This window comes from Diabrotica virgifera, chromosome 5, assembly GCF_917563875.1.
Source record: "Diabrotica virgifera virgifera chromosome 5, PGI_DIABVI_V3a".
Taxonomy (NCBI): domain Eukaryota; kingdom Metazoa; phylum Arthropoda; class Insecta; order Coleoptera; family Chrysomelidae; genus Diabrotica; species Diabrotica virgifera.
In genome coordinates this window covers 40,866,539-40,887,310 of record NC_065447.1, presented here as the reverse complement: position 1 = coordinate 40,887,310, position 20,772 = coordinate 40,866,539, and the positions used below count along the sequence as shown (strand labels likewise).

General features: G+C 31.8%; 1 protein-coding gene across 5 annotated transcripts in view; it reads right to left on the bottom strand.

Annotated features, from left to right (window-relative positions):
* LOC126885700 (trypsin inhibitor-like) overlaps positions 1 to 20,772 on the bottom strand; it is a 122,175-nt gene that overhangs the window by 82,051 nt on the left and 19,352 nt on the right. Inside the window, exon 2 of one of the 5 annotated variants that reach the window (XM_050652414.1) lies at positions 5,213 to 5,547. The exons of the other annotated variants lie outside the window; for them this stretch is intronic. Within the exon in view, the coding sequence (XP_050508371.1) occupies positions 5,354 to 5,547 (194 nt within the window). The 3' untranslated portion in view covers positions 5,213 to 5,353. Of the gene's footprint in view, positions 1 to 5,212; positions 5,548 to 20,772 lie in introns of those variants that run through there. 5 annotated transcript variants of the gene reach the window in all.

Below are 20,772 nucleotides of genomic sequence, written 5' to 3'. Positions count from 1 at the left end.
GCAGAAAAATTTTATGCGGGGAATTTAACATTAATTATGCTGCTGCTTGTGCTACACAAATATCCCTCATCAACATATTTGAATCGTATGGTCTAACAATGCACATTGATTCTCCTACAAGGATTACAAAAACTTCATCTACCATAATTGATTATATTGTATCAGATTTCTCACCCCGTGATGTCTGCTCTACAACTGTTAATGCGGGACTATCTGATCATGAAGCGGTTTATACGAAGTTTAACATCTTTAGCAAGCACTCTTCGAAAACTCGACGTTTAGGCAGGATTTTTTCCGCTCGGAATTTTCGTAAATTCCAAAATTTATGCTTAACCTCTGAGTGGCCTTTTCCTTCTATGAACGTCGATAATAATTTCAGTGACTTTTTGAATAAGCTTGTCTGTATCTTCAATAAAGCATTTCCTTTAATCACAATTAAGCCAAAACATCACAAACCCTGGACTACCAAACGTGTCCGCATATCAGCCAAAAATATGCGTTCACTACTGTACATCAAGAAATTTACTACCAACGTCTCTGTTACTGAATATATCACAAAGTACAGGGCAATCTATTTAAAACTTATAAAATCAGCTAAAAAATTGTACTATCAAAATCGTCTGAGAAGCTCTAAAAGTGTTGCAAAGAAACTTGGACCATAATAAACGATATTCGTAATAAAACTCACACAGCTCAAACATTTTCCTTCCAGACCCAGAAAATCTAAATGAATACTTTGTTAATGCGAGTAAAAATATAACATCAACTATTGTGTCACAACAAGATCCCATTTCCTATCTCCCTAATTCAGGAAAAGTCTCGAATTCATTCTTTATAAGACCGGTTGATAAATCTGAACTGATTCAGACAATCAATAATATCAAAAGCAAATCTTCCTGTAGTACCGATGGACTATCCATAAAAATTTTCTCAAATCTCCCAGACAGTGTGTTGGGAGTCCTCATCTCTCTAATTAATGATTCTTTTGAGAAAGGTAAATTTCCAGAGTGCCTAAAGACGGCCATCATTATTCCTCTTCATAAGGGTGGTGAAAAATCAAATGCCTGCAATTATAGACCTATTGCATTACTACCGGTACTTTCCAAAATTATTGAGAGACTCATAAAAGCCCGACTTATGTCCTTTCTCGTTGATAACAATATTTTATCACAAAATCAGTTCGGCTTTTTAAATAATAAATGTACCACAGATGCCATGTTTTCTGTACTACATGAGGTTTATCAAGCATTAAACAACAATCTGCACACTGCCACTATTTTTTGTGATTATGCCAAAGCTTTTGATTGTGTGAATCACGACATTTTGATAAAAAAACTAGATTTCTACGGAATTCGAGGTATTTCTTCGAACTGGTTTCAATCTTACTTGGATAATAGGAAACAACTGGTTAGAGCAAATGATACAGACTCTAGTCTCAAAAATGTTGTATGTGGGGTACCACAAGGTTCAGTATTGGGTCCTCTACTTTTCCTTATCTTTATTAATGACATCACTAGCTTAAAAATCGATGGAAAAGTTTTTCTTTTTGCTGATGATACCAGTATCACTTGGAGCAACTCAAATATCGCAACTCTTCATGCTACTATAACTTCTGATCTACTTACAATAAAATCTTGGTCCGATTCAAATTTACTCTCTTTTAATGTAGAAAAAACAGTAGCATTGCCCTATAAAGGAGCTCTTCAACCCTTACCTCTTCATAACAGCCAGATCAGTATCGTTGATTCTGTAAAGTTTCTTGGTATTTTTTTAGATAGCAATCTGAAATGGTCCCTTCATATTGATGTGTTAAGCAAGAAACTATCCTCAGCTTGCTTTGCAATAAGATCTGTTTCAAAGGAAATGAATTTAGCCTCTTCCAAAATAACATATTTTTCTTTGTTCGAGTCACATCTTCGATATGGTCTCCCTTTTTGGGGTTCAATAAGATATCTGTTTGGCCTGAGAAGAACAACACATTGCAGAAGCTACTTCAAAGATCACAGGATTCTAACACTACCTTCTTTATATATTTTAGAAACTGTTTGCTTAATTCGTAAACATCTACATGTCTTTCCAGCAAGACCTAGACATGACTATTCCACCAGAAATTCTACCTTTGACATCTATTTACCGATCCCGTCCAGTGAGTTAGTAAACAAATCTATATTATATTCTGCAAAAAAACTTTACAACCATCTCCCTCTACAACTTAAATCTGCAATATCTTTCCCCAAGTTCCGTAAAATGACTAAAGCCTATTTATCTGAAAGACCATATTATTCAACAGCAGAGTTTCTTAACCAATAACTAAGAAAGTACAGTATTCTTATTTATAAGTATAATCTTAATCTATATTTGAGTGTCATATGCAGCAGCTTAACTTAACTTATTAAATTTCTTAAGGTAGATTATGCAATTTGCAATTTTTTTTTAAATTTTGCAATAGATTGTTACTGTTTTTTTTTGTTTATCTTCATTATTTTTATTTATGTAGACGATTTATATCATTTTAGTAAATTGTATTTGTTATTTGTTATTGTTCTTATTTATGATTCTTGTAAGCTTTGTCTGTAAAATTGTTAAATTTTTCATGACAAAAAAGCATAGGTATTTCTATTTCTATCTATAATCTGTCGGAGAACCTTTTTTGTATATGGGAATAAACGTGAGTTTACCCCAGTCATTTGGCCACTTTCCGGTATTCCAGATCTCATTGTAAATTCTACGCATTACTTCCGTCCCTAATTCTCCCATTTCTTTGAGTATTTCAGCTGTTATTCCATCCTCTCCTTGTGCTTTTCTACATTTTAGCTTTTTTATTGCCGACTCAATTTCAGATTTCAATATTTGAGGTTCTTTTTCATAACTTCTTTTCTCTGTATTATGGTCTGGGTACCGGTCTATTTTAGTTTTCCGATATTAAGGTTTTGTTTTCACCAATTTTGAAAAAATGTGAAAATGTTGAATTATTCAAGTCCATCTGTCCGTCTGTCTGTCTGTGATCACAACTCCTCCGTTATTATACCAGGTAGAATGACAAATGAGGTGTCAAATGAAAGCTTATGATATAAGGATGGTAGTAAAGGTGAGAAATTTGACCTAGGTTGACTGTCCGTCTGTCCGTTCGACCGCGAATATAACTCATCCGTCACTATACCAGGTAGAATGACAGATGATGTGTCGAATAAAAACTTGTAATCCAAGGATAGTACTAAAGGTGAGAAATTTGATCTAGACTGTCTGTCCGTCTGTCCGTCTTACCCCGAATATAACTCCTCGACAGACAGGTTTGACAACAGAACGGACAACAATTTTTACAACGGATTTCAGGTTTTCGGAGTTGCCGTAAGTACTGTTTTAAAGTGCCCGAAGTACTATAATATGCGATATATCATTCAACGTGACTTAACAAGATGAGAACCAATGTACAATTTTGGATTTTATATCATTTCCGGTTTAAAGGTTCTAACCGGAAGTGCCATATTATAGTCGCAGAAATACATGTATCACATCAACCGAAGCGCATTGAAAAGTCGAGTTTGAATCTTTAGTTTCAGTTTTGAAGTAAATTATGTTTAAACAATTATAACCCAAAGTTTAGTAAAGATAACTCAAAATTAGTAAAATCGTATGTCAATCGAGGCAAAGTTACACGAAGAGTTCAAATATCGACTTCCATTTCTAATTTCAAATATTTTGGTGAAAACCTAGGACTTACGATGTCCAATTACTTGTTTAATTATGACTGGAGATTTTGAGTTTCATTATTTATGAAAACAGCTGGGCTAAAGTGTTTAGTCATGACAGTATGAAAAACGATATGATTAATATTAACTTACTGTTTTAATAGTCCATTGTTTTTTTAAAAAGTTTCTAACATTAGAAGTAAGTAAGCTAAAGCTACGATCAAAATAATGTTGGTATCTGTTTTATGGTTGGTAAAAAAAAACCGTGAAAATCGCTCTCTAATTAGCATTGGAAATTAAATTAATCGTTATCACTTCACAAATTACTTTACTTATGTATTGTTTATAAGACATGTTAGATTCGTTGGTTCAAAGTGCTTATTTTTGAAAAGGCTATACAGTAAAACCTGTGTTAACGGCCACCTGTCAAAACCAGACACCTGAACTAGCCGGCCAGTTTCAAAGTTCCCCAAACCAAAATTTGTGGACTACAAAACCTGGCATTAGCGGCCACCTTTTTATATCGGCCAATAATTCTGTCATTTTTAGTGACCGTTATTGACAGGTTTTACTGTAGTTAAATAGGCTTCTACCAGTCGCTAAGCACGAGTGTATGCAAATTTTGAACAGCCATATATCTTCTATAACCAATTTTTGTCTTTAGAAAAATACAGTACAAAGTTAAACCAAAATATTCACAATAGTAAAACCTATCACTGTGGAATGAAGTAAACACTTCTGTTGTATATTTGTATATGAATTTATTAAAACTCTTAAAATTTATCCACGAGGAAGTGGAAAATATACAAAACGTTTTCGGTCAAATTATACATTTCGGTTTTGTATATTTTCCACTTCCTCGTGGATAAATTTTAAGAATTTTAATAAATTCATATACAAATATAAAACAGAAGTATTTACTTCATTCCACGTTGTTTTATCGAAGGTATACACGTATACAGCCAACTTCAGGGTTTACCCTTTTTAAAGTAAAACCTATATTTTTTTACTAGTTGAGCTTTTTGGTATCAGCAATACTTGGGTCATATACACGTGGTGACAGATATGAACTCCTGAAATTAATAATGCAGGGAAAGATTAAAGGAAGGCGCAGCATAGGTAGAAGAAAAAAGTCCTGGATGAGAAATCTGAGAGAATCTTTTGGATGCAGCTCAACTGAACTCTTTCGGGCTGTAGTGTCAAAAGTTAGAATAGCAATGGTGACTGCCAACCTTCGTCGCGGAGATGGCACGTAAAGAAAAAGTATCACCAATCATTTTTAAGTGTTTAATTAAGAATTATTAGACAGGTTATCCAATTCCGGACTTATCTTGAACGTCTGTTTTTCACCCGCCGAGAAGGGGTGTAAGTCACCCCCAGGGCAAAATAGGTTAGATTTTTTTTGTCTGACATTCTAGTTACGTGTATGCCAAATTTAATCTTAATCCGAGCGGTTCTTTAATAGCAAAAACCGTGAGTAAATGGACTATAATTAGCTTGAGTTTTTATAAATATATGATATATTTTATGATATAGGATGATTTATATTTAATGTTTATTAAACATTTTTTATATATACAATGTGCGTTTTTATAGGGCGGGCGGGCCCGCATCCCTACTGGAACCAGGGCCCGTTGATCTATCGGTACGCCACTGATTCAAAACTAAACAGTCTGTATGTGTTGACACACTGGTTTTGTCACAGTCTCACATTCCTTAAGACTCTTAAAATTATTCTTCGTGGGAAAACATCCTCCATATGAATCACGTACACAATGTCTAGCATGTATATCATATCTCCAGATAGGAAAATAAGCGTTGCAGTATATCGGGCCCTCCGCGACACCGGCAGTGCAATCTGCAAAAAGTAAAAAATATTATAATTTTCAGTAAAAATTTCTAATAAAATGTTGGAATTTTATTGTATTACATACTTATAATTTTAAACGAGTTCTCAAAGTTAAGGTCAATAAACGCAGGGTTCCACAAGGTAGCGTTCTTGGACCAGTCGGCACTATACTTTTGTATACATCTGACATTCCGGAGAGAGAAAACATTCAACTAATAGCCACATTTTGCTGATGATACAGCAGTGCTGGCAATAGGAACAACTATAGAAGAATCTACGGTGAACCTATAAAATGCAATAATTAACGGCATAGATCGCTGTTCAAAAAATGGTGTATAAATTTTAATGAACAGAAATCAGTTCATGTTAAATTTACTAACAAGAAAATCAATTATCTCTCAATTATCTTACACAACAGCATTGTTCCTAATAAGAAAACAGCGTAATACCTGGGTTTAAATCTGGACGTCAAACTTATAGAGCAGGGGTGGCCAAGCTCCTTAACCCTCGCAGGACCAATCTTTTAGTAGAAACAGCGAGGACCAAGGAGGGCGAATAAATGTCAATTAATCAAAAACATGCTTCTTTATTTAAACTTATTTAAAAATAACAAATTTATATTATTCCAAGACGTTAATGGAACAGTTTAGAGATACGAATTTATAATTTACCCGGAGTCTTCGGCTTCAGTGGAATTGGCATCATCGTAGGATACAGAAACATTTTTGATTTCTTGCTGTGCTTACCGCATACATAGTCTAGAAAGCCACTGCGCATCCGCTAGGAAAAATATTCCGATTCGGATTTTTTGCACAATCTTACTCAAAAAGGACTCCTTTTAACAAATTTGCATGTTGCCAGGGCCAAAAGTGGGTCAAGAATTTTTTATTTTTTTCCTAAAATTATTTTTTTTGCATGGACCAAAGTTTTTTTAGGTTTTTTGGATCATTCCAAACAGAAAAGGTCTTTAGTGATAATTCTCCAAAATTGATAGTTTTTGACATAAAAGCGATTAAAAATTAAAAAATTGCGAAATCGGCCATTTTTAACCCTCAAAAACTATGTGAAAAACTGAAAATTTGAATGTTGCCAAGGTAGCTAGATATTCTTTGAACATCGATTGATGAAATACCGAAAAGTTTTTTGCAATACAATATTTAAAACTCCTTTGTTTTTTAATTGCTTATCAAGCGTGCGCGACACTATTTTCCACCGACATGCGACAGTATGGTGCAAATGAAAGAAATAAATTAGTTATTTCGTAAACCGGCGACTTTAAGTAAAAATCCCGAAATAGGTCGATTTTAATTTTTAAGTTATGATATTGTGGCATATATGGTATACTAGTGACGTCATCCATCTTGGCGTGATGACGTAATCGATGATTTTTTTAAATAAGAATAGGGGTCGCGTGCAGCTCATTTGAAAAGTTATTTAATTCTATATTTAATAATATAAACATTTATATAATTATTTATACAGGGTGTCCTTCTACTTCGTTTTTTGTCAAATAAATTAATTTAATAAAAATTGTTTGAACACCCTGTATAAATAATTATTGAAATGTTTACATTACTGAATAGAGAATTGAAGAACCATTCAAATGAGCTACCAGACGACCCCTACTCTCATTTAAAAAAATCTTCGATTACATTATCACGCCCAGACGGATGACGTCACTAGTATACCATGTATGCCACAATATCATAACTTAAAAATAAAAATCAACCTGTTTCGGGTTGTCTCCTTAAAGTCGCCGGTTTACGAAATAACGAATTTGTTCCTTTCATTTGCACCATACTGTATACACATGCAACGGTGGAAAATAGTGTCGTGCACGCGTGATTAGAAATTAAAAAACAAAGGAGTTTTGAATACTGTATTGCAATAGCTATTTGTATAACAAGGGAGGAAAGTGCTACTTTTCCTCCCGAGAATGAAGTTTACTGCCCGACGCGTAGCGGAGGGCAGTAAACATTCGAGGGAGGAAAAGGCACTTTACTCCCATGTTATACATATGGTTTTTCCACCTTCCTCAAATAACAAGTCATTTTTTCATTTTTACTTAATTTCTTTATGTAACTAACCAACAAAATTTAATAAAACTAAAACTAACAAGTAGGTACAATATAACTGTCAACTGTCAAATATAAGTCAAATTATTAATGTAAACATTGTTAAACCAAAATAACAATTTAATGTTTTTTATCATTCTGCAAAATACTGGGTGTTTTATAAATAAACGTTAAAATGTATAGATACTTACGTAATAGAAAATAGATATTGTACAGGGCGTCAATAAGTTATATTTCATGAATGAAATACCATGACGTCACTTTTACTTTTCCTCCCTAGGGAGGAAAAATATTTTCCTCCCTAGGGAGGAAAAGTACAACTTTGCTCCCTACAATCAGGTCCGGAAAAGTATACTTTCGGTAGAGGTAGGTGGAAAAATACTTTTCGGGATTTCATCAATCGATGTTTAAAGAATAATTACCCTTTTATAAAAAAGAACTTTTTTAAAATAAAACCTTTTTATTATTTATAGGAAAGAATATAAAATAATTTAACGATAAACGATTTAACGATAACATGCTTAAAATTCGAAAACTTACACTCTACTAAAAAAGTACTTTTTATAATATCACGGTTTTGTTATTGTACATATAGGACACAACATATTTGGAAAGAATAATTAACTTATAAAATATGAATTTTTAGTAGGTGTATTCACTGTTATTTATAATTATGATTCAAAAAATTACACTCGTATAAAATAGTATTTTTTTATAATACCACGGTTGTTTAAAATAGTATATTATAATTTTAAGTATATAAACTTTTAAGTTTTTATTAAAACAATTTAAAAAAAAGATACGCAACAGCCGGGTTCCAACTGGGAACCTCTCGGTCTGCAGTATAGTGCCACTGAGGCACCATCAATTTGTAGATATCGATTTATTAACATACTTTAAAATATCATTGCATTAGTCACATTTTTAAAATAGTTTGAAATTAAAAAAAAATCGATTTATCCATACAGTGTGATTGGCCAGTGGGGTAAGATTTTTATTTCAGCTTTGTAGATCCGTTATAAGATAAGTAATATATAGTAATAAAAGTTAATAACAAAAATTGTAGCCAACTTTTTTTACAGATTGATAATCAGTAATCGTAAATTGTAAGTTTTAAACAATGATTCAGTCATGGCTTACTTAAAATTTGGAAAGATTTAGACCCGCAATTATTAATAATTTTGCTCTGAAAAATGAAAATGTCTCGAAAACTAATAAATTTACACATAGGAAATGTTATACAAAAATTATAGTATGGTAATGGTACTTTTCGATAACGATATAAAATACAGGTGTTCTATTTAAAATTACTAAGAAAATAATGTACTTGCGTTTTGACTCACCCTGTATTCAATATAAAGAAAATTAGCAAAACAACCATTTACGAAAATTTTGACAATAAATAAAAAAATATGACGTCAATACACCATTGACCTTGTGCTTGCTTTTATTTATACAGGTAGTTAAAGTTACGATTTTCATATAAAATTGGTTATAACTTTGTAAATACCCCGTATAACATACCAAACCTTTATATTTTTGTAATCGAAAAGTTACGAAGATTTCGAATATAAAATAAAATACAGGTTGTTCTATTTAAAAAAACATAAGTTTGGTCTGCCACTATGTTATCGAACACCCTGTAACATTCTAACTAATTTTGTAATGTAAAGTTCAAAGTTCGCTACAATTTTTGTTATTAAGTTTTATCGCTATGCATTACTACAACGGATCTACGGAGCTTCACCCCACTAATTATTAATCATCCTGTATAATAGCAGTAAAATATTGCATTGTTAGCTAGTCCTAAGCTATCCTGAAAATTTCAGGTGTCTAGGTAGCCTAGAACTATTTTTAAAATGGATTACAAAATTTGCGGAGTCCGTGACACCAACCAAGCCAAGTATATAAAAAGGTTTTAATATCTACCTACCTTGGCAACATTCAAATTTTAAGTTTTTCACATAGTTTTTGTAGGTTAAAAATGGCCGATTTCGCATTTTTCCAATTTTTAATCACTTATATGTCAAAAACTATCAACTTTAGAGAAAAGTCACTAAAGACCTTTTCTATTTGGAATGATCCAAAAAACCTAAAAAAAACTTTGTTCCATGCAAAAAAAATAATTTTAGGAAAAAAACAAAAAAAAACGTATAAAAAATTTTTGACCCACTTTTGGTCCTGGCAACATGCAAATTTGTTAAAAGGAGTCCTTTTTGAGTAAGATTGTGCAAAAAATCAGAATTGGAATATTTTTCCTAGCGGCTGCGCAGTGGCTTTCTGGACTAACATAGGTACTTGAATTTTGAACAAACTATGGTTATTTTTGTCCACTTATTGGCCTTTTTTCTTTTAGATTTTGCTAATTTGACATAAAGGATATCGTCCCTTTCAATTTTGGGATTGTGTTGAAGGTATTTAAGGGGATTATTTCTGTGGTTCCAAGGAAAAGGGGCATGAGTCACATTTTTTCTTGAAATCGTCAAAACGGTTTAACGAAAATTATTTTAAATGTTCTATTTGGTAAAAGGCCACATGTCTGAAAAATGTAATGCATTTATTCATTAGGGCCATTCAAAAATTAGGCATGAGTCAATATTTTATCTACACCAATAAAGAACAGGGACTCGACTTAAATTACGCCTATTAAATGGCACGCAGCACAGGGTTTTACTTTTGGAATAAGGCATCTTGTCGACTTAGTTCTGGAATGCTCTACGGAACGGCTCAGAACTCACAGGCGCTTCTTACGGTTAACGTTGTTTAAAGGGTTTTTATGTGTTTATTTTATACCTTTGTGTAAATAATACAGCTATTTAAGTGAAAATTTAATAAATAATATCGTTGAAAATGTCTCAGTCTAATAGAAGCAGACAGATATTACGTTTTGTTGTTGGAAAATGCATCACAATAAGCAGGTTAATACAACATAACTTTTGCCATATTTGGCCCTAGGCAATAACGTAGTCTTTCGTTCTGCGTTTAAATGTTTCAAAAATACTTATTAGTTTTCTCAGGATGCAAAAAAATGAATATATTTAAAACACATTGAAAATTTTGACAGGCGACTTTTTGCGCCTTTATTCCCCTTAAATGAAATAATAAAAGTTGTATTATGCTTTGTATAGGAAATTAAGGACTCTAATGTGGACCAGCGTACCTAATTATTAGCTATACTGTTAAAGTGTTTGGTTTACTTCTTTTCAGGCACTTCTTCAAGCAGTAACTTTCTTGTAGGAGAACAAATACCAACTGGTAATAAATCTAAAAGTATTGAAGATGGTAACTGGGTGCACATACATATTTTAACTATTTTAAATGTTCCTTCTTTGCCACACATATCTACATTACACTTTTTATAGATGCTTAAGTGTGTGTTCTTATTTCCTCTATTGTTATTATTTTTTCTAAAACCCTGTAACCATCTTCTTGATATCGTCCTATTAGAGGTAATTATCACGAAGTGCACTTTTTTGAGATTTTGACATTTTCATCAATTTTATCTTTCAAACACTACATTATAATAGTGTATTATTTGTGTGGATTTAATTATCTGTTCGGCGATTGACTAAAGAAATGAGTTTAAATTTCTTTGTAATGGATAGCTGTAACATACCTAATCTATTTTGTGGTTAAGCAGGCTGATTAAGCAGACGACTGGTATGGGCCATTCCACGAACATATGCCTGTTTTGGATTACTTCGACAACGAATATTTTACAGTGCAACATAAGAAGTACGAAAGTAAATGGCGCTAATAATTATTCCAATAAACAACAATGTAATTTGCAATTTACTGTCGTTCTTCTTATTTTGCACAGTAAAATATTCGTTGTCGAAGTAATCCAAAACAGGCGTATGTTCGTGGAATAGGGTATATTGTATTGCTTAACCTGAGTATTATATTTTTGTTCCTTATCTTTTCGGCGATTGATTACAGAAATGAGTTTAAAATAAATTTCTTTGTATGTAACAGATAGCTTACGTAAAGGGTTTTCATAGTCTACTTTGCGACTTTTGTGGTTGTCAGTATTTTAGTGCCAAAAGTATTTTATTACATATTAATTTATTTTGGAAGAAGGACACATTGTTCATTTTTTAAATGGTAGACTATTATTTTTGATAGTTCCTTAGAAGTTAGCAAAATTTTATATACCTTTGTATAATATTTAAGTAAAAAAATGAATCCCAAATTCACTTCTCAAAATCCAATAATTGTGTTCATGGAAAAACCACAACCACATGTGACTTTTTGAACTTTTCCAAACTTTTAAAAGGGCCACTTCAACTAAGACATTTTGATATAAATGGAAGCAAATTTGTGTGGCACGATATTAGATTGATTTCATATGGCACTGATGAAGGCATTGTTAAGTACAAAACATCCCTAAAACAAGAAGAACCATTTAAGTGCATTTCATTTTGCCAAAGGGAAAAATCGAAGGGTCCATTGCAACCCAAAACGTGCAACACCGGACCCTTGAGCTCTTCAGCATAAGCAGAGAGAAAAAGAAAGATTTACTAAGTATTTTGAATTTAATAGATTCAGAATGCCATGCATTTTATGAAAATTAACCACACGGCAACACTGTCGGTGATGCAGATTATGTTTGTGATTCGGACGATATGTTTTAATAATATCCTAAACAAAATTTCCAAATAAATAATTAAAAAAACCTCTCTTTTATTTACCCACTGACAATACAAAGGGGCTTAAGTATGGATAACAATAATGTGTTACCTGTTTTATAATTTGGAAAAGAGACATATGTCACAAAATTAATAATAAATAATAATAATTCAAAAGTACAATATTACACAAATATCACAAAAGAAGATTAATTAATAAATCATCCTTACTCTGGTTAGAAAGGCTTTATATATATTGTTATTTTGAAATATTTAGTTCGCGCATAGCTTCTATTTACTCTTTTGCTAATATTGGCAAATCCTAAAAATGACTAACTAGGTGACTTATGCCCCTTTTCCTTTGAACCACTGATTTATAGTCCACTGTCAAGTTTTTATAAAAGTATGAGGAAACGAATTCGATTATAAAAATGCTAATTATGCCATTTAATAGGGCAGTAGTACGCCGACAACTACTAATTATTTGAGATTTTTAGAAACAAAGGTATTTAGAAAATCTGATGTAATGCAAAGTTGTGGATACTTTCTAACCATCCTTGGTCCATCTAGGGTTAATAGGCCAGGCAATTTTTCAAAATTTTTCGCGAGCCGCAATTAAACAATTATTTAGGAAGTGTAAAAAAGGTATTAAAATTTTTCTCTCACTATTTGGATTTAACGAATTTAAAAGTAAAATAAAATGGTTTACATCGTTCTTCTTCTTCTAGTGCCGACTGCAATAATGAAGGTTGGCTATAACCATTCCAAATTTGTCTCTATCTTCTTCTTCTTCTTTATGTGCCGTCTTCTACCGAAGGTTGGCGACCATCAAACGATAGGTTTCTCTGTTTTGTGCCGCATATATTATGTTCGCAGCTTCTGGTATTTGAAACAATTCTCTCAAGTTTCTCAGCCAGGATTTCTTCTTTCTGCCCAAACCTCTTCTACCTTCAATCTTGCCTTCCACGATAAGCTGTAGCAGACTGTACTTATCATTACGGAACACATGGCCCAGATATGACGCTTTCCTTTTAACAGTTGTTAACAATTCCACCTCTTTACCCATTCGTCTCAATACCTCTGTGTTGGTCACTCTGTCTGTCCAAGGTATTCTCAGTATGCGTCGATAGAGCCACATTTCTAGAGCCGCTAACTTCTTTATAGTTGCTGCTGTTAACGTCCACCCTTCTACTCCGTAAAGTAGCGTAGAGAGTACATAGCATTTTGTGGCGCGCCATCGGAGGTTAACGCTTAGCTTGCGGTTGCTTAAGAGCTTTCTCATTTTTATGAATTTGGATCTTGCTATTTCAATTCGGATCCTAATCTCTACGTCTGGGTCCCACTTATCATTTACTGTATATCCCAGATATTTAAATCGGTGTACTCTTTCAATACGTTCGGCTTCAATATTCAGGTCGATATGTTGAATGTTCTTTTTACTAATCACCATAAATTTAGTTTTCTTTCTATTGATCTTCAGACCAATTTGGTTGCCAGTTGTATTTACTCTATTTAGCATCACCTGTAAATCTTCGATGTTATCGGCCAGTATAACAGTATCATCTGCATATCGAAAATTACTTATTGGTACGCCATTAATCTTGATGCCCTCATTGTACTATTCCAGTGCCTCTAGAAATATTTGTTCCGTGTACAGGTTGAAAAGCAGTGGCGAAAGAATACAGCCCTCTCTAACCCCTCTAGAAATGGTTATGTTTTCACTCACCATAAGTCCATTCTTTATGTGGGCTGTTTGATTCCAATATAGATTTTTTATAATCTGGATGTCCTTAGTGTCAAGTTTTGAAAGATGTAATAGTTCTATGAGTTTGTCATGTTTGATAGTATCAAATGCTTTCTCATAGTCGATAAAACAGGCGTAAACATCTTTCTGTTGATCCAGGCATTTTTGAATCAAGACTTGTATTGCAAATAGGGGCTCTCGAGTTCCAAAACCGAACTGTCTTTTACTTACGCTGTGTTCTAATTTTGCTCGTATTCTGGAATGGATAATACGCAAGAATACTTTAAGGGCATGACTCATTAAACTTATAAGGCGATATTCGCTACACGTCTTAGAATTGGATTTCTTGGGAAGGGGCACAAATGTAGATTTCAGCCAGTTCGATGGAATTTGACCAGTATCGTATATCTTATTAAACAGTTCCAATACTACATTCATGTTGTTCTCGTTAAAAACTTTTAAAAATTCGACTGGTATTTCATCGCATCCTGTTGCTTTCCCATCTTTCGTTTGATCTATAGCTTTTATCACCTCACTTTTCAATATTTTTGGTCCATTCAGATCAAGAGTGTTCGTAGAAATATGACGATAATCCGTAAACAAATCTTTTATGTAAATTGCCCAAGTCTGTAACTGTTCTTCTTTATCTACAATAAGTTTGTTGTTCTCGTATATTAACTTACCAAACTGTTTTTTCTTGTAAGTATAAGTAAACTGCTTAATTTTTTATGCATGTTAAAACTATCGTGTCTTCGTTCTAGCTCTTCTATTTCTTGACATTTTTCTTGTAACCATTTCTCTTTGGATTCTTTTATCTTTCTGCTGACAGTTCTATCCAGTTCTTTATATTGTTCGGGATTATTCTTATTTTCCCTCATTCTGTCCCTGAGGTGTAATATTTCATCTGTCATCCATTAGTTCTCCTTCTTCCGCTCGTAGTCACCAATTACTTCTTTCGCACCGTTGCATGTAGCGTCCCTTAAGTTGATCCAGTCTCTTTCAATATCATCAGTATTGGTTGTTAAAGCGACATTACTATTAATGCTATTTGTAAGCTTGACTTTTATCTCGGGATTTCTAAGTTGATCCATATCTAATCTTTTGTTATTCTGTTTCTGGATTAAGGTTTTTAGTCTGACTCGTAATTGGGCTACAAGAGGATTACGATCAGAGTTTATATCAGCTCCAGGATATGTTTTGGCTGATATTATTGCGTTACGGAATCGTTTGTTAATTGTTATAAAGTCTATCTGATTTCTAACGATGTACCCAGACTTGTCCTGTGGTGACCTCCAAGTGTACAATCTTCTTAATGGTAACTTAAACCAAGTATTAGTAATAATTAAGTTTTTCTCCTGGCAAAATTGTATTAGTCGATCACCTCGTTCATTTCTTGTTCCCAACCCATACTTGCCAACTACGTCACTGCTCTATCTTCTGCTTTTCTAAAAACCGTCTGTGTGTTTAACCCGGCTCACTCGCGAATGTTTTTCAGCCAGAATATTTTTCGTCTACCAGGACCCCTTTTTCCTTAAATTTTACCGTTCACAATCAGCTGTAATAACTCATACGTATTATTTCTAAGGATACCTCGACTCTTCATCATCCTTTCATCTTTTTCTGGGACGGCCTACTGATCTCCTACTGTCTCTCAAAAAACACTCTCGTAACATTCTGTCTTCCTCTGATCTTACTACATGACTTGCCCATCTTATCTTAGCTTTTATGTCTGACGATATTTTCAGTACCATACACAGTCACCCATTCAGCTTTGCGATGCCTTCTCCACTCTCCTGGTAATTTATCCCTTTGAGGGCCATATATCATTCTGAGAACTTTCCATTCAATTACCAACAGCTTATTTATTTCCCGCTGATGTAGAGTCCATGTTTCACTTCTAATGTAACAATTGAGCGAATAATTGGCATATACAGTCTTAATTTAGATTGTTTTTTAGCAACTTAGATCTTAATAATGAGGATAGGAAGTAAACCCCAGGCTGTGGGTGAAAAATAGGTCGATTTCAGGATATAATTCAGGAATTTTTGAAACCTATCAGGTGTTGTAAAGGACACTGCCAGGAATAGCTTCTACTAAAATATAACCAAAAATATTGTGCGCTTTTTTTTATTGCGATTTTCATTTGTTAGATTTGCAATTTTAATGATTTTTAATTTTGTAGCTTAGGATATTGATTTTAGAGAAAAACTTTTTAATAGAAAGTTGTAGTAAATTAAAAAACCTACAATATGAGATGTGGTAAGTTTAATTTTGTTAATTGGTTATTGCAAAACAGCCTGCGAAATGTCCAAAATGGCCGTTTTTTACAATTGCATTATTTATTGTACAAATATTTTTTTTTTATTTTTTAAAGCTTTAAAACGAAGATCTTTCAATTCCAAACATAAAAAAAATTGTAAAGCCAGATTAACGAATTTGTTGCTTAGATATTATAAATTGCTTATCCCAAGAGGTCAAATGTCAAAGGCTATAACTTAAAAAAAAATCGTAGAGAGTTGGTGAAACATCCAATCTCCTTCTAAAGAGTTATATTTTCATATTCTGATGTAAATAAATGCGTAAAACATTTTTAAACCTCTAATTTTTTGGGTTTAAAAATAAGGGGGCTAATTTCGTTAAAAACATTTAGAGCTGAAGCGGCCCTGTACATCCTATGAGTTTCTAACTTACAGATTATTGTTGCTAAAGATGAAACGAAGATTTATAAAAAAATAAAAAATTTCTACGACCAACTGAAGCCGAGACAATTTTTGGGTTTGAAAATAAGGGGGCAAATTTCGTTATAAACATTTAGAGCTGAAGCGGCCCTGTACATCCAATGAGTTTCTAACTTACAGATTATTGTTGCTGAAGACGAAACGATGATTTATAAAAAAATAAAAATTTTCTACAACCAACTGAAGCCGAAATAATTGTTTTCTTTCTTAAATCGTAGTGCCTTTATTTATAACAATTAAGAAATTATTTTAAAGTCATTGACTAAAGAAAGACTTATATTATCTTAAAATAAAAACTATTATAAAATATAATTTCATTTAATTATTAAAAATTATTTTTAAAATCGGTGCTTTTGCAAGCGGCCGAATTTTGCAAATCGCCCGGCTCGCTTCAAATCCACGCGCTCGGAAAATTTTTACGTAACTTGTATTAAAGTTTGACCGGAAATAATTTAATAATATTACCATTATAATATACAGTCTATTTACCACTGTATTTGTTTTTCTTGATAAACTTTTATATGTGAAATCCAAAACGAATAGTCACTACAAGAAGAAAAAGTTTTATATTGTATATTATAGTAAGAAGTAACATTATTATTATATTTATATAACAATGAGAAAATTAAAAATATAGTTATATATTTCATATATAATATGTATCATTTTTGTAATATTATTTCTTCAGAAATTAAATTTCACATATAAAAGTTTATCAAGAAAAACAAATACAGTGATAAATAGACTGTATATTATAATGGTAATATTATTAAATTGTTTTCTGTCAAAATTTATTACAAGTTAGGTAAAAATTTTTCGAGCGCGCGGATTTGAAGCGAGCCGGGCGATTTGCAAAATTCGGCCGCTTGCAAAAGCACCGATTTTAAAAATAATTTTTGATAATTAAATGTAATTACATTTTATAATAATTTTTATTTTTAGATAACATAAGTCTTTCTTTAGTCAATGACTTTAAAATAATTTCTTAATATTTATAAATAAAGGCACTACGATTTAATAAAAAAAAACAATTATCTCGGCTTCAGTTGGTTGTAGAAAATTTTTATTTCTTTATAAATCTTCGTTTCGTCTTCAGCAACAATAATATGTAACTTAGAAACTCATAGAATATACAGGGTCGCTTCAGCTCTAAATGTTTATAACGAAATTTGCCCCCTTATTTTCAAACCCAAAATTATCTCGGCTTCAGTTGGTCGTAGAAATTTGTTATTTTTTATAAATCTTCGTTTCATCTTTAGCAACAATAATCTGTAAGTTAGAAACTCATAGGATGTACAGGGCCGCTTCAGCTCTAAATGTTTATAACGAAATTTGCCCCCTTATTTTCAAACCCAAAAAATTAGAGGTTTAAAAATGTTTTACGCATTTATTTACATCAGAATATGAAAATATAACTCTTTAGAAGGAGATTGGATGGTTTATCAACTCTCTACGATTTTTTTTTTAAAGTTATAGCCTTCGACATTTGACCTTTTGGGATAAACAATTAGTGGAGTCAATGAAGGTTTTCCCCTCCGATTTCGTTGAACCTCCATCGATTTTCATGAAAATGGGTAAGTATGTAGAGGATACCTCAAGAAACAAAGGTGACATGGTACCAACTTGCGCTTTTACCCTAGGGGGGGGTGCCACCCCTTCTCGGGAGTGGAAATTATTTTATTAAAAATAATACCACTAATCGATAAAGGGACAAATTATAAGTAAAATTTGTTATATAAAGTTATTTCAATAAATCAATAATTTTTTAGTTATTAAAGATCAAAAGTTTTGATTTTTCCTTAAAAAAAATCCATGTTTTAAAGCAGTTTTTCATAAATAACTCAAAAACCATAAGTTTCTTCAAAAAAGTTGTTATTACTAAAATCGAAGATAATATAAAAATAAATAAGCTCCTTATTCGAAAAATCCTTTATTACATATAGAAAGTGAGTTATATGTAACTGAATGTATATTTTTTTTCCGCGAGTACTCAAATCTTAGTATTCAAGCTTAAATAACAGGAAAACGATGCACTTTGTTAAATATAGATATTAAACATTTTAATAAAGTACTTAAAGGTAACTATCAAAAAGCTATATAAGAAGTCGATAGCATCAAAATTAAGCAAGTTATGATAAATAAGAGGACCCTTTCAGATTTTTTAGGGAAGAATGAAAAATTAAACATACGTCATTTCCACAAAAATTAAAATTTATAGTAACCCATTTAACATTTTATTTATTTTAACATGAGTAATAACTTCAACAATTTTGACCGGTTTAGAATGCATATTTTTGAAAAAAAAAATACGATTAAGAAAATTAGAATTTTTCAAATTTTCGTGAATTTCATTTTCTTTTGATAATAACTCCAAAAATACTCGATATACTTAAAAAATGGCAGAGAACAAAATTTTAGTTTTAACTTTGTTTAAGCATTTTCTTTTTTTAATATTTTTTTACGACAAAAAATAACCGAGATAGAAACATTTAAAACCTAAATTTTACTGCGAGAACCATGTAACCGGGGCCATTTCACCTTGTATTTAAAAAAAATAAAGAAATTTAGAAAATTATGTTTAATACAGTGTTATATAACTGTTACTTAGCTTTGTAATGGTTTTTGGATAAATCTAATATTTCAAAATTTAACGGAGTTATTTTAAAAAAAACCAATAACATTTTCTTTGAATAAATTTTATAGTGGAGATTTTGTATGTATACAGGTTGTGGGAAGTCCAATTAGTCGTTTGTTGTAGGAGATACGAAAAAAGTTTATTTAGGTGAGATTGGGGCATAGATAATATCAGAATTTAAATACATTTCCAAATATTCAGGGCCACCCATATTGACAGGGTGAAACAAAATTATCTTTTGTTTAATGGAACACCCTGTATATTTTTACATTTTTGGATTCTCCTCTATGTTTTATTTCTTAAAATATCAGGTTTTGTGATGTTATACGAAGTAGTTTAAAAGATAATTACGTTTTTATTTTCAAATTTCATACCAATATTCACCCCCTGTATAATTGTAGTGATTTGACATCAGAAAATCAATTTATCTTCTAGTGATTTTTAATATAATCTATTATTGTTAAAAATTATGAATCTAGCAAAACGTTTAATTTTAGCTAATACAGTGTTGGTCGAAACTGAATGAGTGTTCTCTCAAAGTTTGAGAGTATGAGTTTTCTCAAACGGAGCAGCCTGTAATGCCTGTAATGAGCATTGTAATGAAATGCTATTGTATGGCACTTTATTATTTCCCACTCTGCCAGTGAGAACTGAATTTATTTTTGAAATCCCTAACTTTATGTCTTTAATTATTTTAAATATTGTTAACGATTAAAAAACAATCAAATTAAATTGAAATGAATAACCAGTGTATATCTTCCACATTTACTTCATATTTAACGTAGCCTGTACCATAACATTGCACAGATTATTATCCCTATATAGCAACGATATACCATGAATGTGAATTCATACTTGAGAAATGTCCTATATCCAGTCTCACAAAAAAAAGGGATTCCTCAAACATAATATATATGCAGACAAAATCAGCCAAAGTGATTTGCGATATCTAATTAAAGGCCATACCAAGTTGGTTTTGTTGAATATAGCATGGAAGCACGACGATACGTTAGTGATAAGCGTATTTTTCGTAGTAGCTATAGTATGTTTTTTTATATTAAGTATTACCTATATTAAATTAGTTTTAGTATGTTTCGTTTATCTAAAAAAATGTAAAACAAACAAAAATTCTGTTTTTCTTGTAGTTGTTTTTTCGTATAGATATTGTTTTATATTGTAGTAAATTGAATTTAGTTTTAGTATGTTCCGTTTGTTTGTAGAATTATATTTAATTAGATTTGCTTTAATTACTAAAATAAATAAATTTTCAATTATATTTTATGTATTTGTGGAAATGGAAACCTAGCATTAGCGGCCACATTTCTATAACGGCCAATTGTTTTCTATTTTTAGTGGCCGTTATTGTCAGGTTTTACTGTACCAATAATATTTTATTAAATTATGAAATATTATT